This window comes from Coenobita brevimanus, chromosome 103, assembly GCF_032717465.1.
Source record: "Coenobita brevimanus isolate Jiangsu-jjx chromosome 103, ASM3271746v2, whole genome shotgun sequence".
NCBI lineage: Eukaryota > Metazoa > Arthropoda > Malacostraca > Decapoda > Coenobitidae > Coenobita > Coenobita brevimanus.
The window spans coordinates 29,872,024-29,898,038 of NC_137056.1; the positions used below are offsets into that span (position 1 = coordinate 29,872,024).

Below are 26,015 nucleotides of genomic sequence, written 5' to 3' on the forward strand. Positions count from 1 at the left end.
AAGATGCAACAATGCGGCGGAGAGACAGAGGTTGAAGGGAGTCAGTAAGAGGAGGAGAGTTAATGAGACGAAAAGCCTTTGACTCCACCATATTGAGAAGAGCTGCATGTGGGGAGCCTCCCCACACATGAGAGTTGTACTCCACACAGGGGTGGATAAAACCCCTGTATAGAGTCAACAATTGTGCAGGGGTAAAGAAAGAATGGAGTCGGCTTAGCACACCTAATCTCTTGGAAGCAGATTTTACAAGAAATGTAATATGATTTTTCCAAGATAAGTCCCGAGTAAATGAAACCCCAAGCATGTTCAAGGATGATGAGGGATTAAGCTGAATATTATTAAACATTAGTGGGTATACCTGTGGAAGATTTTGTCGGGTTGATAGGTGTAAGAACTGAGTCTTAGATGCATTAAAAACAACCAGAATTATTTTTACCCCAGTTAGATATGAGCCAAGTCAGACATTAGGTGTGCCATAGCCTCATCCCTTGTTTGTTGAAGTAACTGCTGAGATGGGCGTTGCAGGAACTGAATGGAGAGGTGAAGGGTGGAGTCATCAGCGTATGAGTGGATAGGGTTAGATGTACAGCTTAGAAGGTCATTGATGAATAAAAGGAAGAGAGTTGGTGACTGGACAGAGCCCTGAGGAACACCACTGTTGATAGATCTAGGAGAAGAACGATGGCTGTCTACAACAGCGGCTATAGAACGACGAGAAAGGAAGCTAGCGATGAAGGCACAGATAGAAGGAGAGAAACCGTAAGAGGGCAGTTTGGAAATTAAAGATTTATGCCAGACTCGATCGAAAGCCTTAGAGATGTCAAGTGCAATTGCAAAGCTTTCGCCAAAGTCCCGAAAGGAGGATGACCAGGAGTCTGAAAGGTAGGTGAGAAGATTGCCAGTGGAGTGTCCCTGACGGAACCCGTACTGACAATCAGAAAGAAGGTTGTTATGGGAAAGATGCCTCAAAATTTTTCTATTGAAAAATGACTCAAAAACTTTTGAAATACAGGATGTTAAAGCTATTGGACGATAGGTAGAGGGTTGGGAGTGGTCACCCTTCTTTGGGACTGGCTGAATGAGAGCAAACTTCCAGCAAGAAGGAAAAGTACAAGTTGACAGACAAAGGCGAAAGAGTTTGCCTAGGCAGGGTGTAAGCACAGAAGCACAGTTCTTGAGAACAACAGGAGGGACTCCATCAGGCCCATATGCCTTGTTAGTACTGAGGCCAGTGATGGCAGAAAATACATCAGCTGAAGAAATTTTAATGTCAGCCATGAGGAAGTCAGAGGGGGGAAATGATGGAGGAACAGCACCAGAATCGTCTAAGGTGAAATTGGAGGAGAAAGTCCGTGCAAAGAGATCTTCTTCATCAGTAGAAGAAATAGCTACAGAACCATCAGAGTAGAAAAGAGGAGAGAAGGATGATGAGGTAAAGTTGTTAGAAAGGTTTTTGGCAAGGTGCCAGAAGGAGCGGGAAGAATTCGAGTTGGAGAGTTGAGAGCATTTAGTATGGATGAAATTATTTTTAGAAGAGTGAAGAACAGACTTAGCACGATTCCGGGCAGAAATGTAAAAATGATGTGATTCAGGGGTGGGTTGGCTCTGGTACCTTTTGTAGGCCCTCTACTTGTTGCGGACAGCATTAGAACAAGCGTGATTAAACCAAGGCTTTCTTGCGATAGACAAAGGATACGAGAAAGGAATGTATGATTCCATGCCCGAGAGAATAACCTCCGTAATGCGCAAGGCACACCCAGATGGCTCACGGCCATGGAAGCAATAATCATTCCGGGGAAAATCAAAGAAGTACTGCCTAAGGGCCTCCCAATCCGCGGCTCCAAAATGCCACAGACGATGTTTCCCTGGAGGGTCCACAGGCTGTACTGGAGTGATAGGACAGGTTAAGGTGATAAGGTTGCGATCGGAGGAGCCCAACGGACAGAAAAGATTAACAGTGTAAGCAAAAGGGTTAGTTGTAAGGAAGAGGTCAAGTATGTTGGAGCCCTCTCCAAGGAGGTCTGGGATATGGGTAGGGTGCTGTACAAGCTGCTCTAGGTCATTAAGTATAGAAAAGATGTAGGCTTGTTCACCAAGTGGATCAGTGCAAAGGTGGTGGTGAACATTGAAATCTCCTAAAATGGAGATTTCAAAGAAAGGAGAAATGGATAGAATGTGTTCCATCGCTGAAGTAAGATAGTCGAAGAATTTTTGATAGTCAGTAGAATTTGGGAATAAGTAAACAGCACAGATATATTTAGTCAGAGAATGATAGGAATGCCAAAGGCAGAGTGTAGAGAATTCAAAAGAATCAAGTTCAGGAACACGAGAGCAAGATAAGTCGTTGCGTATATATACACAACAGCCACCTTTGGCTTTGCAATGAGTATAGAGAAAGTACGAGGATACAGAAAAGGGTTACTGTTAGTTGCCTCAGACAGCTTAGTCTCAGTTAGAAAGAGAAGGTGAGGTTTAGAGGAGGAGAGGTGGTGCTCAACAGAGCTTGTCATGCTTGAATGTGACTGGCTTCCAGACGCAACTAGCATAAATGATGCCGCGACCTGGAAAACTTTTCAGAAATGAGTCACTTGGGACAGCGACCAAGGCTATCAAATTGGTTATCGCGATGTGCGAAGTGATCACAGTTTGGCTGGAAAAGTACCGCAAACTAGAAAACCGTGGCTAACAGACCCATGATACACAGTATGTGAGTTGACTGTAAATATACTGTAGGGTAATGATGAAATATTACATCAGGGACGAAGGGAAACAAAATCCTCAAACCTTGACAAAACACATGGAAAGTAGATACATGCAGTGTGGTCAGCTGATGAGCATTCTCAGTGCTGCCAAGGATACTGGATTAATCTGAATCACTGCATATACTGTACACTGATTATAGCTGATTTGTACGTTACATTAACACATTCGGACCAACACGACTCCACCCTACATAAATTTTGCAATACTTTGTATTAATCTAATCTTAGTGTTTTCCTTTTACTCATCTCCATTCCCTCTCACCTGTGTATTGGCTGGCATACAGCATTGCATTGCCAAATTTGCAGAGGTCACTAACAGTGGAGAGAAAACCGCCTCCTGCCCATTTGTATGAGTTGTCCACATAGGGTGCATTCAGCAGCTTCCCTCGCTTGTTTCGCACATAGTACCTATGGAGACAAGGCTGGTAAGATGAACGGTAGCACACAAACACTTTTATTAATGAATAATGAAAAAGACATACAGTAAACCCCATATACAATGAAGATTTATTTACTAAATTTTGGCTTAAGAAACTCTTTCAGCCAACTGAACGATCTTCTTACATACCAAAGAAAGGTTGGTATAAAGGAATCACCCTTTATCTAAAAACGTTATGTCAAAAAAAGTTCTTTCAGATTTTTTTTTTTTTTTTGATAATGATGATATACTGTAACATGGGTTCGATGGGATTGTGTCCAGCAGCCAAAGAGGGTTCCTCCTGTTTAGTCAACCAGTTTACACTGTCATAATATAGTCAGTCAACATCTAAAGCAGCACAATACCTGCAACAGAAATAATGCAATAGTTACTTAAAGCAGCACAATACCAGCATCCTACATCATACAACATTCATAACTGTAAATCTGAACTTTTACTCTCTATACTGGTCTGCTGTCATTTTGGCTCCCTGCTGACTACAGAAACTGCCTTACTCCATGACTTTATCCAGTCAAAACATGATCAGTAAACAACTAAGCAGCATAATACAGTCACACCTATACAATGAGACTGCTTCAGGTGAAAACCCATTGCATAATGATACATTGTAGACCATGGTTGATTTAACATGGATTCAATAGGGATCATAAATCCTAAAAAAAAAAAATGCCTTTTTAAGCTTGACAGTGGCACCCTTAGCAGCACCGTAATTTCCACCAATTACCTCAATTTGGGAGCAGTTTTTAATGCCTAGCAGCAAAAAATCTAGGGGCAATGAGGGGATGATTTACAAAGTTTTAGGAATATTCTACAGATTTTGCATGTATTTTAGCAATTTTCTGGAGACCCTTATATATACTGTACTTATACAGTGCTCATCAGAAGTATCGAGTGCCTATGGCAGGGTGTGCAATACTTTTGGCCAAAAAAGAAGCACACGTTTTGGGTACTAAAAATTGAGCCAGTTGTTTGGGGCACAAGCATGACGTCATGGGAGCTTGAGGCCTTACTGCATGCTGGTTGGTTCCCGCCTCAGTTGCCTACGGGCTGCGTGAGAGAGAGGAACTCCGCCGTGTCTCCCTCTCTTATTGCGCCATTTTTTACCGAGTGTCCTGCAGTGTTTTGGCTTTCGCCACTTGATTATGGCACCTCTCCGTGAACTATCGGTGAAATCATATCCCAGATCACTGCTCTAAAGGAGGCAGGCCACCCCACAAAGGAAATTTGTGAATTGGTTGGTGTGGCTCGATCGACACTGTGTAGGTGGTGCGCCCATTTTCGAGTGGAAAACGGTGGTGACGTTCCCACAAAGAAACCGCGGTCTGGTAGGCCCAGGAAAACTTCCCCGAGGTCTGTTAATGTTTTAAAATGTGCAGTGGAGTCTAATCCTCATGTGAGTGCAAGGAAAATAAAGGAGAGCAACCCAGAAGTGTTTGGTGAGGTTTCTGTGCGGACAGTGTCTCGAAGAGTCCATGAACTTGGTTACACAAGTCACAGGCCTGTGAGAAAGCCTCTTCTTACACGTTACCCGCGACTTCGTTGGCTTGCCTTTGCTAACAAACACCTTAACTGGGGTGAGAAGCAATGGTTGTCAGTGTTGTGGTCTGATGAGGCAACGTTTAGTGCTACCTGTAATCGAGGAGCACGGATGTACCGGCGCAAAGGTAGTGACCCGCTTGACCCCCGTTATGTGGAAAGCACAGTTAAACACCCTGATTCACTCACGGTATGGGGTTGTTTTTCTGGTAAAGGTTTGGGGAAGCTTGTTGTGCTTCCCAAGAACTGCAGAGTGAATCAGGACGTTTATCTTGAGCTTCTTTGTGATCATTTACCTGAGTCCTTCGAGCTCACAGGTGCACGAGTGTTTCAGCAGGACGGTGCACCTGCTCATGAGGCCAAATCGGTCACCAATTGGCTTTGTGACTGCGAGGTATCATTCATGAAATACTGGCCAGGCAATAGCCCAGACCTCAACCCAGTAGAAAACCTCTGGTACCTCGTAAAGAAGAATCTCCAAGGGAAGGACGTGAGCTCTCTGCCTAAGCTGGAAGCCGCCATTCGTGACTCCTGGGACAAACTACCCCTCCAGCACCTCAGGAACCTCGCCCTTTCACTTCCAAGACATCTCCGGTCCATGAAGAACCGTAAAGGATACCCTACGAAGCACTAGAGGTAAATAAAATGCATTATTTGTATGTTTTTTCAATGTTGAAAGGTTTGTTTTGTAGGAGGGACGCAGGGGGTTCGATACTTCTGACGAGCACTGTATACACTCAATCCTTGAGTAACGTGCAGCTGAGTAACACGCTTTTGTTTGAACAAACTCAGCATAATGTGACAGGTCATAAACAACACAAGGAAAATCTCAAGCTCACGCAGGAAGTCAGTTGGCCTGGCAACGAAATTTGACAGTTGTGGGCAGTGACGTAACCCGCCAGACTCGCCATAATTGGCCAGCTTACATCCGGGTACCTGTCCTGAGCCAGTCCTTTCTCGTGTCTCACCAAGTTCTACCCCCCACACTCATATGGGTTTCACAATTTTAAGGGACAAAATGGAATGAAAATGTTTGCTAATTGGAAAAAAAATTACTCTTTCATCCATGTGTTCTCATAAGTCCGAGTTCGGGTCCACATTTTTCATATGATTTCGTGCGTCCCAACACATTTAAGACCAACTGATCATATGGCTATCAGTTCTTTCTTGTGTCTCACCAAGTTCTACTCCACACTCATTTGGGTTTCGCAACTTTCAGGGACGAAATGGAATGAAAATGTTTGCTACTCAGAAAAAAAAATTACTCTTTCATCCACGTGTTCTCGTAAGTAAGTGTTCAGTTCCAGATTCTTTGTTCAAATTTGCACTTCCCAACACATTTCGGACTGACTGAGCATACGGCTATCAGTCCTTTCTCGTATCTCACCGAGTTCTACCCACACCGTGTAGCAAGATTTTTTTTTTTTCTGTTTGAGTGTCGAGCGAGGACACTGACTCTTAGTCATGCCGCGTGCTCAATCCCAGCTACCCAGAACGCAGCGCATCTCCACATATGCCCAGAAGTACAGTATGAGATAGCAGAGGAGTCAGAGCAGGGAAAGAGGCAGGTAGGAATGGCAAAAAAGCATGGCATGAATGAAAGCACCATCACAATGACTTGGAAGGATCGGGAGAAGATAAAGAAAATCATGCATGGGAACCCTGTTGATGTGAACCTGGCAGCAATGAAAATTCATTATCTTGTCCTGCAGCTGACTGAAAAGCTCTCAGGGAGTTAGTGGAGTACCAGAGAAAGAATAACATCCCTACCAAAGGCCACATGATACAAGAGAAGGCGAAACTTTATAACAACAACATTGGGGGTGGGGGCATGGGGAGAATGCCAGGAAGGTACACATCAACAGCACACAGGTACCCAGCCTAACTTTTGTTTTTTGTTAATGCTGTTTTAATACCATTCATATTCTTGATTACAAGTTATATCTTCCAGTGTTTTATCTAGATGATGGGTATAAGCAGGGATTAAATTTAGGTGCGACAGGGTGGTAAGAAGGGGGTAAAACTTAGAGTTTTGGAAAGTCGCCAGAACACAGTATGCATACTGTTTGAGTGACGAGGGTTTGAGTAGCCTGGTCCTTGTCCAGTTCGTAATGTCTGTGTTACTTGATGATAGAGTGTATAATCTGGCGGTCTTTGAGAACAAGTTTAACAGTGTTGTGACTTGGATTTGGCAACCCTACACTACCTAAAGGATTAGTCGCTGTCAAAAGAGTCAGTTACACATGGAATATTGTATGAGTAAGAATAGTCTGTTGCATAGTGGATGTTGGTGGTAAATTATGCTGCAGCTGCTGCTTAACCAATGGGCTGCAGCAGCAGGGTTGCAAAACAGGCTCTGTGAGGCAGCAATATAGCCAAATTAGCAATCATTGTAAAACGATTTCCGCTGTACATCATCATCTTGGAAATGGTATTACACACCTACGCACAATACATTTTTGCTCAACTTGTGTGTGATTGGCACTATGGGGGGATGATGAGACTGTGGTTTTGAGAGGAGGGTTTAAATGGTCATGTGAGTGAAGCAGCTCAAGGACATGAAGAGGTACATGAGGGATGCGCATATGGTACGAGGAATGTGGAAGGAGAAAGGATACTCAAATTTGGGGTGGCAATGAACATGACTGCATGTAACATGCATTCTAGGAAAAGAGAAAGGAGGATGATTACATATAGGTCTGGGGATAAATGTAGCCAGCTTAACTATTTCCTGGGCAGAAGGGCTGATAGGAAGTTGGTGAGGAATGTTAAAGCTATACGGAGTGAAGAGTGTGTGCAACAGCACAAATTACTGATACATGGCATGGTGCTTAAGGAGTGGGTGGTGCAGAAGAGGACCAATGCACCCAAGAGGAACACATGGAAGTTGAATAACCTAGCAGCAAGAGATCCCTTCTATGGCGAGACGAGTAGATTGGTGGCTGAACAGGGAGCTGTTGACATAAGTGTTAATGAACAGTACAGAAGTCTCAAGAACAATCTCCTGAGAGTTGCTGATTCAGTGTACAGATGGACAAGGGACCCTCCAAGACAAACAAACATGGTGGTGGGATGAAGGTGTACAAGCTTTTCTGGAAATGGGAAAGGGATGGTAACAGAGAGTAATAGCTGGCTGCAAAGCACTGGGCTAGAAAACAGGTATAAAGGGTAAAATCTGAGTCTCAAGGACTTTTACTGGATAACCTAAATAGCAGTGAACTGAAGAATATTATAACTAAGGTGGTAGATCAGATGAAGAGGGAAAACAGGAATATCAAAGGTGAACAATGGGTGAAAAATGATGAAGGAATGAAAGTGGTGGACAGTTAGGGTACTAAAGATGCCTGGAATGGTAGTGGTGGACAGTGAGGGTACTAAAGACACATGGAGAAAACATTATAACCTTTTTTTCTTTCTTTCTTTCTTTTTCTTAATTGTCAGAGGAAGGAAAATTTATTTCATTCATCATCTAAGACAGTGTTGCCCCATGAGGAGCATTGGAGAGGAAGGAAAAACAAATTAAATAAAATATAATCCATACACCAGATTGCAGGAGTCCTCCATTTGTGAAAAATCTGTAACAGATGGACTTGAACTGCTTTAGGGTGAAGTTTGGGGGAAAACTATTCTGGGAAGGTGAGATCCAAAGAGATGCAGTTTGGAGAATAGAAGAATTTTGATAGGCAGAAGTTCTGACCTAGGCCAATGTGCAAGTCCAGTCATGAGCACTACCAGATGCCCATGCAGCACATGGGAGGGCATGGAGAGGTGGCACAATAGATGCAACTTCATTTGAGCATTTGCCATAAAAGTCTCTGTAAAACAGTGCAAGGGAGGCAACATTCCTTCTTACTGGTAGGGGAGGTAGTTCATTTGTAATTGCATAATAATTCTTCCAGCATTGTTCTGAATTCTGTCCAGTTGTCTTAGTGCAACCATTCCACATCGACTCCACATGGATGAGCAATACGAAGTCTGTTCAGAAAGTGTCTGACCTTAGGCTCTAAAAAAATAAATAGCTAACCCGTTGAGCTAGGACACTAATCCCCCACAAAGTAGGCCCCTTCTGACATGACATACATAGCCCAGTATTCTTTCCACTACCCGCAACTTTTTTTATAGGCAGTTTTTGGTATCTCTACAGGTGCTTCATCGCATTCGTCATAATCTCTTCTCTCGTCTCAAATCTGGAACCCTTCAGTGGAGTTTTGAGCTTGGGGAGCAACCAAGTCACATGGAGCCATGTCTGGTGAGTAGGGAGCCTGCTAGGCCAGTGGGGATGTTGTGCTTTGCCAAAAATTCCTGAACCAATTGAAAAGAATGGGCAGGGGCGTTGTCATCAAGCAGCTTCCAACTTGCCACTTACCAAAGGTCTGGTCTCTTTTGCTGAACCACGTCACAAAGAGGACGGATAACACTGAGGTAATGTTTGTTGACAGTCTGACCTTCTGGTGCCTATTCGTCACGCACAACACCACGGTAGCTGGAAAAAACTGCCAAAATGTGAGTGCATTTCACTTTGCTGCAGACCTGTTGTGCTTTTTTTTTGGCTAAGGCAACCCTGCATGCTTCAACAGGGACGACTGTGCTTTGGTTTCTAGGTCATACTCATACACCCAAGTCTCATCTCCAGTGATAACAATCTGGATCATGATTTGCACACTCCATCATGTCTTCAGCAATGTTCATCTGAGAGAAGCAATCATGACGAATGCAACGAAGCACCTGCAGGAGATGCCAAAAACCGACTTTGAAAAATGTTTCAGGCAGTGTGTCAGGTCATAAGAGGCCTACTTGAGGGGGATTAGTGTCCTAGCTCAACAGGTTAGCTATTTGTTTTTCAGAGCCTAAGATCAGATACTATCTGAACAGAACTCATATTCCAGCTGAAAGTACACATGACGCTTGTAAATTATAGCCAACTGCTCATCAGTGCAGCAGCTGCGGATTCTATACAATAATCCATGTTTCTTTGAAGCGGTTTTAGTAAGTGATCTAACATGTGAGGTCCAGCTAAGGGTACTGTTAAGTGAAACACCAAGAATTTCAATACTTTTAGAGATAAGAATATTAGTAGCAATGAAGGTATTGTACTATAGGAATCAGGCAATATCTGTCTATTAGTAAACTGTATATATTTGGTTATCCTAGCATTAAATTTAAATGAGGTAATGTTACTTTGTCCCAATTCAATGATCTTAGATAGGTCTTGATTTATGGAGATTGCTGTACTGAGTTGCAAGTAGGAGAAATTAAACTTTGTGAATTGGTGTTTAAGTGTGAAGGAACTGTGAAAAGTTGAGTCATCTGCATATGAGTGGATGGGATTATAGGTGATAGATAAATCATAAATATGAATTAAGAACTGCATTCGAGTTAGGACTGATCCTTGTGGCATGCCAGCATTAATCAAGTAGATATTGGAATATACATCATCTACTTTTATCTTTCTGTTGCTGAAATATGGGGAAATCGGTGGAACAAAAGATGACAGGTCATAGCAAGGGAGTTTGGACAGTAGGGAATGGTGCCACACACTGTCAGATGCTTTAGAAATATCAAGGGCTACTGCATGGATTTCTCCATGTTAGTCAGTATACTGATGGATGGTACGAGCTAAGAGATTGAATATAAATAACAACAGTGAATCGTCTGTGGCAAAAACGATACTCTCAGTCACTAACTAAATTGTTGAATTCAATATGTTTAACAATATACTCATTCATTACAATCTCATATACTCTGCCAAGAAAAGATGTGACAGCTGTTGGTTTGTAATCAGGGGGGCCAGAGCAGCTTCCTTTCTTTGGGACTGGGTGGATATTGGCTTCTTTTCAAGAATTAGGGAATGAAAAAGTGCAGATGCATCGTTCGTTATTTCGCTTTTGAAGGCTCTAACATGCTTGCATGCATCAGCAATGGTCACTTAATGGTGGCTCTCCAAGCTGCTTGATCTTTGGCAGCTTCCCTATTCAATCCCTTACCTCTGAGGTCACACTCAATGATCTCTTCCCAGGTCTTTTTCAATCTATCTCTCACAGCCTTACCCCTAACATTAACACTTCTCACTTTCTGCACCCAATTATCATCCCCCGTCCTCTCCACAAGCCCAAACCATCTGTCTACCTCTCTTCACCACAACACCAATACAATCCAGTCCCATCCTACCCCTCAAATCTTCCACTGTAAACCTAGCTCACCCCAGGCCTCACACTTAGGGATGCACTACACATCCACCAAATCATTGTCATTTCTGTACGTTTGAGCCTGAGAATATCCTCTTCCATTACTGCGCAAGTCTTACTACCATACAGCCTTACACTCCTAACACATACCGCATACAAAGATCCCTTAGCACAGAAAGAGAGCCCTCTCAATGTCAGGAGAGGCAGCTCCCTTAACTTTTTCCAATCACTCCTCACACTGGCCACAGAGCTAGCTCGAGCCCCACCCCCAGCACATAACGTGTCTCCTAAATGACAAAACTCTTCCACACACTCAAGAGACTCGCCTGCAAGTTCAATCCTTTCACACCTGACAATCTCCACCTGCTCTCCCTGACACACCGCACACATGAAATCAGCATTATCTCGCAGTTTACATCTACAGTAATACCACTATATCTCTTATGCACTGACTTATCACAGACACTGCACAAGATGGCATTACTTCCCACACCGTTATGGCGAATCGCACTTGGCCACTCTCCCTCTTGTCTGACATTACCGCCATGAGCCCTAAATACCATCACTTTTGTTTTATCTACATTTACTCTTAAGCCCTTGTGCCCCATACCACCTCTCCACTTCCTGAATCTTTCTTCTGCCTCCCTTTCATTCTCTGCAACCAACCCCAAATCATCAGCATACAACATCTCCCACAGGAGTTCATTTCTGAAGTCATGTGAGAGGACTTCAAGTACCATGATAAACAACAAGGGGCTAAAAACTGACCCATGGCGCACACCAACAATCATTGGAAACTCATCACTCAAATCTCCATTCACCCTTACCTGGGTGCAAGCACCCACATTCATGGCCATAACCACCCTAACCAGCCACTCCTCGATCCCATGCCTTCTCATTGCCCACTTCACTGCCTCTCTAGCGACTCTCTCAAAGGCCTTCTCCAAATCAAAGAAAACAAAGTACAGTTCCCTTTTCTTTCCTATATATTTTTCCTGAAGCTGTCAAACAATGAATATAGCATCAATGGTCCCTTTGCCTGGCATAAACCCAAACTGCATCTCATCAATATTCATTGTTTCTCTAATCATACCTTCTAGAACTTTCACCATTACCTTCATTATCTGGTCTAAAAGCTTTATGCCTCTATAATATTCTCTTTCCAGGGCATCATTCTTCCCCTTGTACTCATTTATAATTACACTCTCAGCCAGTCATCTGGGACAACACATTTAAACATAATCGTATTTATCAGGTCAATGACTAACCTCACTCCAATACAATATCTCATGAGGCTTTCAACATTTCAGCAGTTAAGCCAGACACAGTTGCTGCCTTCCCCACCAGCATCCTGCCTATTGCCTTGTTAACAGTAACAGCGTCAATCAAAGGCCAAAGGCCAAAAACTGGATCTGCTGGCTCCAAACCTTCTATGTCCCAGTCAAACTTATCATTCAACAACCAGCTGTAATGCTCTCTCTATGCATCTTTAATATTCCCACTGTTCACCACTACCCTTCCTTCATCATTCTTCACACAGTGTGAATAATTTAGCTATAATAGGAGCAAGTTCTCAGGAACATTTTTTCAAAACAATTGGAGGAAATCCACCTGGACATGAAGGTTTGATGGTTGGTAAATTGTCTAGGATAGATTTTACATATCTAATTTGTACACTATATGAAGTGGAGCAATTTCAGAAGAGCTGAGTTCCAGTTCAGGGACATTCTGATTAACATCCTCTACGGTAGAATTTGTGGTAAACATACTAGCCAGGATGGTCACTTTTCCATGAAGGTTGTTTATAATGTTTCCATCTATAGATTTTAGTGAGGGACTGGGTGATGATTTCTTAAAGTTACCACTGAAACACTTGAGAGTTGATCAGAATATTCTATTGTCATTAGGATTACTTAATAGTCTGCATGCTTGCTTGTGAAGAAAATTTGATTTAGTGAGATTTATTACTGTTTTGGCACGGTTTCTCGCAATTTTAAATTGATTTTAGGGATTCACTTATTTTTTAAGTAAAAGTTATATGCTATGGACTTTCGGGTCAGTGCTCTGGCACAACTGCTGTGGAACCATTTTGGGGAGTCTGATCTTTTAGTAAAATGTTGACTGGGTATGAACAACTTCATACCAGCTGGTATTAAGTCATTAATGTAGGACCGGGTGGAATTGAGTCAGTGGAAATGAAAGACCACCATGGAATATCAGCAAGATAATTTCTAAATCCATCTCATTCTGCCCATCAAAGTGCCATCTGGTCACCCTAATTGGTTCAGAACAGGGAGGTTTGGGGAAACTGGTTAATGAGGTTTTGATGAGATTGTGGACAGAGGATCCAAGTGGTGACAGTACCTCTGTCCTGAACTGATCCGGGTTATTTGTCAGGAATAGGTCCAAGAGACAGAAGCCAAGGTCAGGATTATCTGGTATTCTGGTTAGTTGTTTTACCAATTGCATGAGATTAAATGATTCTGCAAACAGTTTACATTCTAGACCAGTACTGTCAGTCCTGGCAGAATGCAATAACCATTTTACATTATGGAAGTTAAAATTGACGAAAATGGTAAGTTCAGTGGTATGGGTGAGGTTAAGATTGGTCAACTGTGTGATTTTGGAGTCAAATATGCTTAGATTTGAAGAAGCATTTGAGGGAGTGATAAACTATACAGGTATAATTGGTAATATTTTGGTAATTTGGTCTGTACAATGAATAATCAAAGTTAGCTGACATGAAGTTCAAAATAGTGTCAACTGCATGCCCTGATTTAATATAACAACAGGTGCCACCCTTGTTAAGGAAGCTTGTGAGAAGATGGTAACCAGGAAACAAAATGGGGGTTGCTGAATGAAGAGTTTGACTGGAACAGGGAGAGTTTGGAGTCTGCAGATCCAGTGTTTGGCCCTTAATTTGATTGATGCTGCTACTGTGAGCAGGGCAATATTAGGAGATACAGTACAGGAGTGAGTTTAGATACTGATTTGTTAAATACAATTATATATGACAGTGTTGTCCCAGATGACTGGCTGAACTGTGTGACTGTAAATGTATATAAGGGGAAGAGTAATGCCAAGGAAAGTAGGAATTATAGAAGCATATAACTTTCGGACCAGATAATGATGGTAATGAAGAGAGTCCTACATAGAATGATAAAGGAAAGAGTGAAAATTGATGAGATGCAGCTTGGGTTTATGCCAAGCAGAAGGACCACTGGTGTCATACTCATTCTCTGACAGCTCCAAGAAAAATAAGTAGGAAAGAAAAGGGAGCTGTACTTTGTTTTTACTGATTTGGAGGTCTCTGACAGAGTCCCACAGGAGGTGGTGAAGTAGGCAATGAGAAACTTTGGGATCAAGGAGCGGCTGGTTATAGCCACTATGGCTGTATATGTGGGTGCTCACATCCAACTGACAGTAAATGGAAATATGAGTGATGAGTTTTCCATGAATGTTGGCATGCATCAGGGATTAGTCTTGAGCCCCTTGTTGCTTGTCATGGCACTTGAAGCTCTCAGATGACTTAAGAAATGGACTCCCATGGGAGATGTTCTATGCTGATGACTTGATGTTGATTACACAGAATGAATGGATGGCACAGGAAAGATTTAGGAAATAGAGAGACTGAATAGGGCACAAGAGTTTGAGAGCAAATATGGATAAATCAAAGCTAACAATATCTAGGGCTGGTGGCAGTACTGTCAAAGCAGAGGGAGTGTGGCCATGTGCGATTTGCCACAAACATGCAGAAAGTAACTCTATCTTGTGCAGAGTTTGTGATAAGTGGGTTCGAAACAGACGTAGTGATATTAGAAATAGACTGCATGATTATGCTGAATTCATGTGTGCGTTGTGTTAGAGAGAGCATGCAGAGATTGTCAGGCATAAAAGGAGTGATCCTGCCACTGGGTCTCTTGACTATGTGGAAAAGTTTTGTTGTTTAGGGGACATGTTATGTGCTGGAGGTGGGGCTGAGATTGGGATTGAGGTGCTTGGAGGAAGTTCTGGGAGCTGTTGCCTCCCCTGACATTGAGAGGGCTCTCCCTTCATTGATCAGGAAGTGCATGAATTTCATTCATAATGGATACTGTTCCTTTGTTTCTGGTCTCAACCTAGGGAGTAGGGATGAGAGATGACAGAATGCCTAATATCCCATAAAAACTATGTGATGAGACTTCCATGAGAAACTAAGTTGTGCATTGTTAACAATTCAGATCATATGAAATACATCGCATACCCCTGGAGCAGACTCACAAGTGAGAAAATTAGTGGGTTTTATTACTATTTGCAAGATTTGCAGCACAAAAAAATTTTGCTTCTAATACAGTATTTGTGAAAGGGAATACAGAATTTTTTATTATGATTTATACAGGTACGCATATCATTTGGAAAATCCTGTCTACCATTATCATGTGATGCTCATACTTGAATTTGTTAACAGACCTGTTATGCAAATACACACTGCTTCACAAATCATATATCATGGTACTGTACTGCCAAAATCCAAGATTTAATGGGTATCATATATATATATATACCAACTGAACTCATCTCTCTCTCTCTCTCTCTCTCTCTCACACACACACACACACACACACACACACACACACACACACAGTCATCAGACGTAGATGTCCGACATCGGCGCTCCGTACGGAACCAACACGGCCAGTGTTACCTAAATTAGTATCTTTGAATGAGTCAAGCTCTGTACCAGGTTAGACTAAATAATTTTTCATTATTAAAAGGAAAAAAAAAAATAAGTTTAAACAAGACTTGTTCAAACAGAAAAAAAGAACCACGAGAAAAAAAATGCGCTGAGTCTGCTGGGTTTGTTTAGACTACAGCAACACGGGGAAAGTGTACATACTCTGTAAGTACATACTCTGTTCTTTTAGCATTGCAAAATGGATACATACTTCAGTAAAACAAATTTGGAAAAGAGAAGGGATAAAAGTAAAAAGCAAAATGATGATTTCTACCAAGAACTGGTTGAAGTGGAGACTCACAATAGACTGGTTGAACGTGTACAGTGCTCGTCAGAAGTATTGAGCGCCTATGGCAGGGCGCACAATACTTTTGTCGAGAAAAGAATCACCCGTCTTTGGTACTAAAAATTGAGCCAGATGTTTGGGGCGCTAGCATGACATCATGGGAGCTTGAGGCCTTACTGCACACTGGTTGGCTCCCGCCTCAGTTGCCTACGGGCTGCGTGAGAGAGAGGAACTCTGCTGCATCTCCCTCTCTTCTTCCGCCATTTTTTACCTAGTGTCCAGCAGTGTTTTGGCTTTCGCCCCTTTGTTATGGCCCCTACCCGTGAACTTTCGAGTGAAATCATATCCCAGATCATTGCTCTAAAGGAGGTAGGCCACCCCACGAAGGAAATTAATGGATTGGTTGGTGTGGCTCGATCGACACTGTGTAGGTGGTGCGCCTGTTTTTGAGTGGAAAATAGTGGTGACGTTCCCACAAAGAAACCGCGGTCTGGTAGGCCCAGGAAAACTTCCCCGAGGTCTGTTAATGTTTTAAAATGTGCAGTGGCATCTAATCCTCGTGTGAGTGCAAGGAAAATTAAGGAGAGCAACCCAGAAGTGTTTGGTGAGGTTTCTGTGCGCATGGTGTCTCGAAGAGTCCATGAACTTGGTTACACAAGTCACAGGCATGTGAGAAAGCCTCTTCTTACACGTTACCAGCGACTTTGTAGGCTTGCCTTTGCTTACAAGTACCTTAACTGGGGTGAGGACCAATGGTTGTCAGTGTTGTGGTCTGATGTGGCAACGTTTAGTGTTACCTGTAATCGAGGAGCTCGCATGTACCGACGCAAAGGTAGTGACCCGCTTGACCCCCGTTACATGGAGAGCACAGTTAAACACCCTGATTCACTTATGGTATGGGGTTGTTTTTCTGGTAAAGGTTTGGGGAAGCTTGTTGTGCTTCCCAAGAACTGCAGAGTGAATCAGGACATTTATCTGGAGCTGCCTTATGCTTATTTACCTGAGTCCTTCGAGCTCACAGGTGCACGAGTGTTTCAACAGGACAGTGCACCTGCTCATAAAGCCAAATCGGTCACCAATTGGCTTCGTGACTGCGAGGTATCATTCGTGAAAGACTGGCCAGGCAATAGCCCAGACCTCAACCTGCTAGAAAACCTCTGGTACCTCGTAAAGAAGAATCTCCAAGGGAAGGACGTGAGCTCTCTGCCTATGCTGGAAGCCGCCATTCGTGACTCCTGGGACAAAATACCACTCGAGCACGTCAGGAACCTCGCCCTTTCACTTCCACGACGTCTCAGGTCCGTGAAGAAGCGTAAAGGATACCCTACGAAGCATTAAAGGTGAATAAAATGCGTTATATATTTTTTCAGTGTTGAAAGGTTTGTTTCGTAGGAGGGATGCAGGGCGCTCAATACTTCTGACGAGCACTGTACACACTCTAGAAATGGCTTTCAAAAATGAAATTGATGAAATAAAGAAGCAAATGCACTTGCAAAAGGAAGAGATAGAAAAACTAGGAAGCAAGGCCAATAAGAAAGACACAACCATCAGTGAATTAACAGTGGAACTGAGTACGCTTAGGAAGAAAGTGAGTGAAATGGCAAGTACAGTAGTCAATCACGAGAATGTTATGGAAGAGTTCAAAAATGACACTGAGACAATTAGGCAAGCAAGCAGTCTTATGGACCAGAGCAGTGATATTGAGGAGAAGATAACACAGGTGAAGGAAGCTGTGCAAAACTACAAAAATGATATAGAAACCACGTGTGCTGAAATGGTGAAAGTAAAGAAAGACTTAGAAACAAGGGTGGAGGAAAAAAGCATTAAAAAGGAAGTGAAAAGAATAATCCAAAACAATCCAAAGTTAGTCAGAGATTCAGTAGAGATAAACAAATCTATAGTAATCACTGGTATAGAAGAGGAAGAAGTAAAAAACAAGATCACAAGAGACAAAAAGAAGATGGCAAATGTAATGAGCTTACTGAAACAAGTATCAGAGGAAATCTGTAGTAAAGACATAGAGGAACACAAAAGGTTAGGGAAATACGAGAAAAGCAAGACAAGACCTCTAAAGGTGACTTTCCAGATGTAAACACTGTGGAAGAGATACTAAAAAATGCAAAGAATCTTATGGAAAAAGAGGAGTTCAAAAATGTATGGATAAAAAGATGCCTAACACAAGAGGAACTGGAATTACTGAAAGAGAAAAGGGAGGAAGCAAAAACAAAAAATGAGGGAAGATCAGAAGAGGAGAAGAAGAAATTTTTTTACAAAGTAATAGGATTGCAGGTACGAAAGTGGTACACAAACAGGATGGAAGAAAAAGGAGGAAGGTAGTAGAACCATGTCATGACAAGTATATAAACAAGACGATAAAGTTGATGTACTCAAATGTGGATGGAATGGTATCTAAATTACTAGAGATGAATGATTATGTCAGAGAAAATGAACAACAAATAATAAGCCTAACTGAAACAAAATTAACACCAAGGATATCCAATGACATACTAAACTTAGAGGAACACAATATATGGAGAAGAGACAGAAATTTAAAAAATGGAGGAGGAATTATAATATTAACTAAGAAAAATCTAAAAGTCAAGGAAATAAAACTAGATATACCATCACAAGTAGAACTGATTGCCGAAGAGATCGACACACCTGAAGGTAAAGTAATTGTAGCCAATTTGTACGTGCCACCCAGATCAAACACATGGGAAAGAGACGAATATGAGGACCTGGCAGAGAGTACAATTCAGAGTATGAGATCATTACTACATAAAATGGAAGAGAAATCGGAAAGAATTATACTAACTGGGGACTTCAATACAAATATAAATTGGAATACTCTAGATATAAATAGCCAAGAAAGCTGTTGGGACCAAAAGCTCCTGGATCTCGTACAAGAGTTTTTCTTAACGCAACATGTGAGGGAAACCACCAGAAAAAGAGGACTTGATGTACCTTCAGTGCTAGATCTAATATTTACTAGGCAAGAAAATGATATTGACAGTTTAATATATCACCCTCCACTCGGAAAAAGCGATCATGCAGTACTAAATTATAACTTCAGGATAGCATATGACATAGTAAACAGCAATGACAGTTACAAAAAGAGCCTAAACTATAAAAAGGGAAATTATCAAGACCTAAAGAAGTATTTCTTAGAAGTTGATTGGGAAAATGAGCTTAGAGGACAAGATTTAAATGCTGTATATAAAAAATTTTGTGAACTTTATGAAATAGGAGTCCAGAAGTACATCCCACAGCACAAAGAAGCAGATAAGAAAATACAGAAATGGTTCAATAAAGAATGTAAAAAATCAAAAGAAAGAAGAGATTTGTTGTGGAATAGATACAGAAGACACAATAGTGAAAGGGCGTATAATAATTACAAACAGGCAAGAAACGACTATACAAGAATAAGGAGGGAAGCCAAAAAACAGTTTGAGGAGGATATAATAAATAAAAGTAGTGATCAACCAAAGCTGTTTTACAGCTATATCAGAAGCAAAACCAAAGTAAAAGATATCATACAATCCATTACCGACGAGGGAATCACTTATACACAAGAGAAAGATATTTGTGAAGCACTAAATAAGAATTTCCAATTAGTTTTTACAGAAGAAAAAAATTTTGAGAGGGACTATGTGGAACACGCATGTCCACACATACTACCAGATATACAAATAGCAGAAAAAGTAATACAGGAGGAGTTAAGTAGATTAGACAGAGGAAAAGCAAGTGGTCCTGATGAAATTTCATGTTGGGTATTACGAGAATGTGCAAAGGAGTTAAGTAAACCATTATTTTTAATTTTCAAGAAATCCTTGGGTCAAGGTAAACTACCTGATATTTGGAAAAAAGCAAATATTGTCCCCTTATTCAAGAAAGGAAACAGACAAAATCCACTCAACTACCGACCAGTATCACTGACCAGTGTTGTAAGCAAGGTATTAGAAAAACTTATAAGAAAAGCTTGGGTAAATCATCTAGAAGAACACAGTATGATAACAGAAAGACAGTTTGGTTTCAGAAAACGAAAATCATGTGTTACTAATCTGTTGAGCTACTATGACAGAGTAACAAACACAATACAGGAAAGGGAAGGATGGGTGGACAGTATCTATTTAGATTTCAAGAAAGCTTTTGACACAGTACCACACCAAAGACTTTTATGGAAACTGTACCATCAAGGAGGAATTCGAGGCAAACTGTTTTGTTGGATGCAAGACTTTCTCATAAAAAGAGAAATGAGGACAGTACTAAGAGGAAACTACTCATCATGGAAAGAAGTGACTAGTGGAGTACCACAGGGTTCAGTGCTGGCACCAATCATGTTTTTAGTGTATATAAATGATATAAACAGTAACACTGGAAATGAGAGCTATCTGCATATGTTTGTAGAAGATGCAAAAATACAAAGAAGAATTACTAACACAGACTCTTGTAAAGAGCTACAGGAAGAATTAAATAAACTTCATGAATGGAGTAGTACATGGCAATTGGAATTCAATGTGGACAAGTGTCATGTAATCAAGTTTGGTAAAAGTGGAAAAAGACCTGATTGGGATTATAAGTTAGGAAATAAAACCCTATGCACATCAGAAAGAGAGAAAGACCTAGGTGTGATTATCAATAACAGACTATCTCCGGCTGGCCACATCAGCGAGAAGGTACGGAACATGTATACACTACTTGCAAATACGAGAATAGCATTGACATACATAAATGAAGACATGCTAAGAAGGATAATAACATCATTCATTAGACCAACCCTGGAATATGCATCAGTAGTCTGGAGTCCTCATCTCAAAAAGCATATAGACAAGATTGAAAAAGTTCAAAGGGCCGCTACAAGATGGATACCAAGCTAAAGGGACCTAAGCTACGAAGAAAGACTAAATAAACTGGAACTACCAACACTACAAGAGAGAAGGAAAAGAGGTGACATGATAATGCTATATAAGTGCATATCAGGAAAGGAGAAAATAGACATAAATGATTACTTAACATATTGAGAAGCATCAGCAAGAGGACACTGCAAAAAACTGCATAAGAAGAGAGGTGATAAAGACGTAAGGAAATTCAGTTTCTCAAACAGAGCAATTGATCAATGGAATGCACTACCGAATGAAATAGTGTGTGCCAAAACAATTCACAAATTTAAGGATATGTACGATAAATATGGTTTAAGACACGGGACAGTACGAGCTTGACTCATTCCTGTAAAGATACAATTAGGTAAGGTAAGAACACACACACACCTTCCAGAGTGTAAACACTGTGGAGGAGATACTAAAAAATACAAAGAAACTCATGGAAAAAGAGGACTTCAAAAATGTATGAATAAAAAGATACCTAACTCATGAGGAACTGGAATTACTAAGAGAAAAGGAAGGAAGCAAAAACAAAGAACGAGGGAAGATCAGAGGAGGAGGAGAAGAATATATTTTTTTACAAAGTAATTGGATTGCAGATTCAAAAGTAGTACATAAATAGGAGGGAACAAAAAGAAGGAAGGTAGTGGACCCACACCATGACAAGTATGTAAAACAAGATGATTAAGTTGATATACTCAAATTTGGATGGAATGGTATCTAAATTATCAGAGATAAATGATTATATCAGAGAAAAGGAACCACATATAATATGCCTAACTAAAACAAAATTAACACCAAGGATATCAAGTGACATCCTAAACTTAGAGGAGTACAATATATGAAGAAGAGATAGGAACTTAAAAAAAGGAGGAGGAATTATAATATTAACAAAGAAAAATCTAAAAGTCAAAGAAATAGAACTAGATATACCCTTACAAGTAGAGCTGATTGCAGTAGAGATCAATACATCTGAAGGGAAAGTAACTGTAGCAAATTTATACATGCCAACCAGATCAAACACATGGGAAAGAGGCGAATATGAGGATCTGGCAGTGAGTACAATTCAGAGTTTAAGAGCATTACTTCACAGAATGGAAGAGAAATCAGAAAGAATTATACTAACTGGAGATATTGATACAAATATAAATTGGAATACTCTAGATATAATAAGCCAAGAATGTTCCTGGATCTCATGCAGGAGTTTTTCCTAATGCAGCATGTAAGGGAAACCACCAGAAAAAGAGTACTCGATATACCCTCAGTGGTAGATCTTATATTTACAAGACAAGAAAATGATATTGAGAGTTCAATGCATCACCCTCCATTCGGGAAAAGTGACCACGCAGTACTAATTTGCAACTTCAGTTTTGCATATGACATAGTTAACAGCGATGAAAGTTACAAAAAGAGCCAAAATTATAAAAAGGGAAACTACCATGAGCCAAAGAAGTACATCTTAGAAATAGATTAGGAAAAGGAGCTTAGAGGACAAGATTTAAATGCTATATATAAAAATTTCTGTGAACTTTATGAAATAGGAGTCCAGAAGTACAACCCATAGCACAAAGAAGCATAAAAGAAAATAAAGAAATAGTTTAATACAGAATATAAAAAAATAAAAGAAAAAAGAGATTTGTTGTGGAAGAGATACAGAAAACAATAGTGAAAGGATATATAAATCTATCTATCTATCTATTGTCAGATGCCTCAATCCCGTTTGGGGCGGCCACAAACAAATCGCCTCCACGTCGCCCTGTCACCCGCCATTTCACTGCCCTGCTCCCAACTCACACCCCCCTCTCATATACCTCTTCACCCCATCCCTCCATCTCATCCTCGACCTCCCCCTCCCTCTTCCCCCCTCCACCTCACTCACATACACCCTCTTCATCAGTCTTTCACCCTCCAACCTCTCCACATGGCCAAACCACCTCAGTGAGTTCCTCATAACGCTTCCTATCACATCCACATCCACATCCGCACCGCTCGCTGGTGCAGTGGTAACGTTCTCGCTTGCCAACTGGTGGATGGGAGTTCACGCCTCGCTCAGGTTGCGAAAAGTTTCACTGACGAAGTGGGTGGTTACTGTCCCCCTTGAGCAAGGGGACGGGTGTGTGCGTGTGTGAAGGTCACAGCCTTGCCCTTAGATCGGACTATATGAGCTCTGAGCTCCCGTCCGGGAGGGTAAAAGCTGACGATCACGACCATCAAGTGATCCTGACCGACCCGGTGAATTACCACAACGCTTCTTTATATCCTCATTCGTCAGCTTGTCTCTCCATGTGACTCCACAGGCTCCTCTTAAATAACTCATTTCCACTGCTCTCACTCTTGACTTGTGTCCTTCCAACATATAACAACTATAAAAAGGCAGATTATACAAGAACAAGGAGGGAAGCCCAAAAACAATTTGAAGAGGACATCATAATTAAAAGTAGTGATCAACAGAAACTATTTTACAGCAACATCAGAAGCAAAACCAAAGTAAAAGATAAAATACAATCCATTATGGATGAGGGGATCACCTATACACATGAGAAGGATATTTGCGAAGCACTAAATAAGAATTTCCAATCAGTTTTTACAGAAGAAAATAATTTTGACAGGGATGATATGGAACATGTATCCCCACACATCTATCTATCTATCTATTGCCAGACGCCTCAATCCTGTTTGAGGTGGCCACAAACAAATCGCCTCCAAGTCGCCCTGTCCCCCGCCATTTCACTGCCCTGCTCCCAACTCACACACCCCTCTCTCATATACCTCTCCACCCCATCCCTCCATCTCATCCTCGGCCTCCCCCTCCCTCTTCCCCCCTCCACCTCACTCACATACACTCTCTTCGTCAGTCTTTCACCCTCCATCCTCTCCACATGGCCAAACCATCTCAGTGTGTTCCTCATAACGCTTCCTATCACATCCACACCAACACCACAACGCTCCCCACACATCCTGCCAGATATACAAATATCAGAAAAAGAAATACAGGAGGAGGTAAGTGCTATAAATTAGAGAAAGGAAATGCAAATGGTCCTGACAAAATTTCATGTTGGGTGCTACATGAACATGCAAAGGAGTTAAGTAAACCATTATCTTTAATTTTCAAGGAATCCTTGAGACAAGGTAAACTACCTGATAAAAACAAACATTATTCCCTTATTCAAGAAAGGGAATAGACAGAATCCACTCATCTACCAACCAGTATCACTGACCAGTGTTGTAAGCAAGGTATTAGAAAATCTGATAGGAAAAGTTTGGGTAAATCATCTAGAAGAACACAGTATGATAACAGAAAGACATTTTGGTTTCAGAAAAGGAAAATCATGTGTTACTAAATTGTTGAGCTACTATGACAGAGGAACAGAAACATTACAGAAAAGAGAAGGATGGGTGGACAGTATCTATTCAGATTTCAAGAAAGCATCTGACAGAGAACTGCACCAAAGACTTTCCAGGAAACTGTACCATCAAGGATGAATCCGAGGCAAACTGTATTGTCAGATGCAAGATTTTCTAAAAAAAAAAAAGAGAAATGAGAACAGTACTAAGGGGAAATTACTCATCATGGAGGGAAGTGACTAGCGGAGTTCCACAGGGCTCAGTGCTGGCACCAATCATGTTTTTAGTGTATATAATTGATATAGACAGCAACATTGGAAATGAAAGCTATCTAAATATGTTTGCTGATGATGCAAAAATCTATCTATCTATAGCCCGACGCCTTAATCCCGCAAAGGGTGGCCGCAGACAAAACGCCTCCAAGTCACTCTGTCACCCACCATTTGACTACCCTCCCCCCAACTCACCCCCCCCTCTCTCATATACCTCTCAACTCCATCCCTCCACCTCATCCTTGGTCTACCCCTCCCTCTCCCCCCCTCCACCTCACCTACATACACCCTCTTAGTCAGTCTTTCATTCTCCATTCTCTCCACATGTCCAAACCACCTCAGTGTATTTCTCCTAATTTTTTCAACCACATCCATATCTACCCCACAACATTCCTTCACTTCTTCATTCGTCAACCTGTCCCTCCACATCACTCCACATGCTCCTCTCAAGTAACTCATTTCCACTGCTCTCACTCTTGACTTGTTCCCCTCTTGCAAGGTCCACGCCTCACTTCCATACGTCAGGGTAGGGATCACAATACCATCATGCAGTGAGTTCTTAACTTCCATACTCACCTCCCTATTTCTCATCACTGCTTTCAGTGTACCAACCACCTTTCTTCCCTGCTGTACCCTTTCACGTACTTCATCCCCCAAAGTTCCATTCTTACTCCTCACACTACCCAAGTACTTGAATGCACTCACATTCTCCATATCCTCACCATCCAACCTCACTGCACACTCTGTGACTTCATTCCTCTCACACACCATAACTTTACTTTTGTTTACATTAACTTTCAGCTTCCTCCTCCTACACACTGTCCCAAATTCATTCACCAAACCTTGCAACTCCCATTCATCTTCACTCAACAATACTGTATCATCAGCAAACAGCAACACCGGAAGCTTCCAAATCTCACCCTCATTCATTAGGGCCAGCCCCACATCCACTGCCCTACCTTGCATCTCCATTACATCCCCATCCATATATATATTAAACAGCCATGGAGACATCACACACCCTTGTTTCAGTCCCACACTGAGATCAAAGAACTCACTCAGCTCACCATCCACTCGCACCGTAGCCCTAGCTCCCTCATACATACTCTTCACAGCACTCAACAATTTCCCCTCCACTCCATATATTCTTAATACCTTCCACATACCTTGCCTATCTATTCTGTCATAAGCTTTCTCCAAGTCCATGAAGGCACCATACACTTTCCTTCCCTTCTCTAGATACTTCTCCACTAAACATCTTAGAACAACTATCTGATCTACACACCCTTTTCCCTTCCTAAATCCCCCTCGTTCTTCTCCAACTAGCTCCTCTGTCATATGCCTAACTCTATCAGTGAGTATTCTACCATATATTTTACCAGTCACATTAAGAAGGCAAATACCCCTATGGTTACCACATACTTCTCTCTCCCCTTTTCCTTTGTACAGAGGAACAATTATACCTGATTTCCAGTCCTCTGGAACCCTTCCCTCTTCCCAAGCCAATCTACACAATTTCCATATCCACTCCACAACAATCTCACCCCCATACCTAAGCATTTCACCACACACTTCATCAATTCCTGGGGCCTTTCC

At 41.5% G+C, this 26,015-nt stretch overlaps 1 protein-coding gene across 1 annotated transcript in view; it reads right to left on the reverse strand.

The window, feature by feature from the left end:
* Window positions 1-26,015, reverse strand: part of LOC145415661 (serine beta-lactamase-like protein LACTB, mitochondrial) — a 235,181-nt gene that overhangs the window by 38,348 nt on the left and 170,818 nt on the right. Inside the window, exon 7 of the mRNA XM_080284877.1 lies at window positions 3,025-3,170. Within this exon, the coding sequence (XP_080141003.1) occupies window positions 3,025-3,170 (146 nt within the window). The remainder of the gene's footprint in view (window positions 1-3,024; window positions 3,171-26,015) is intronic.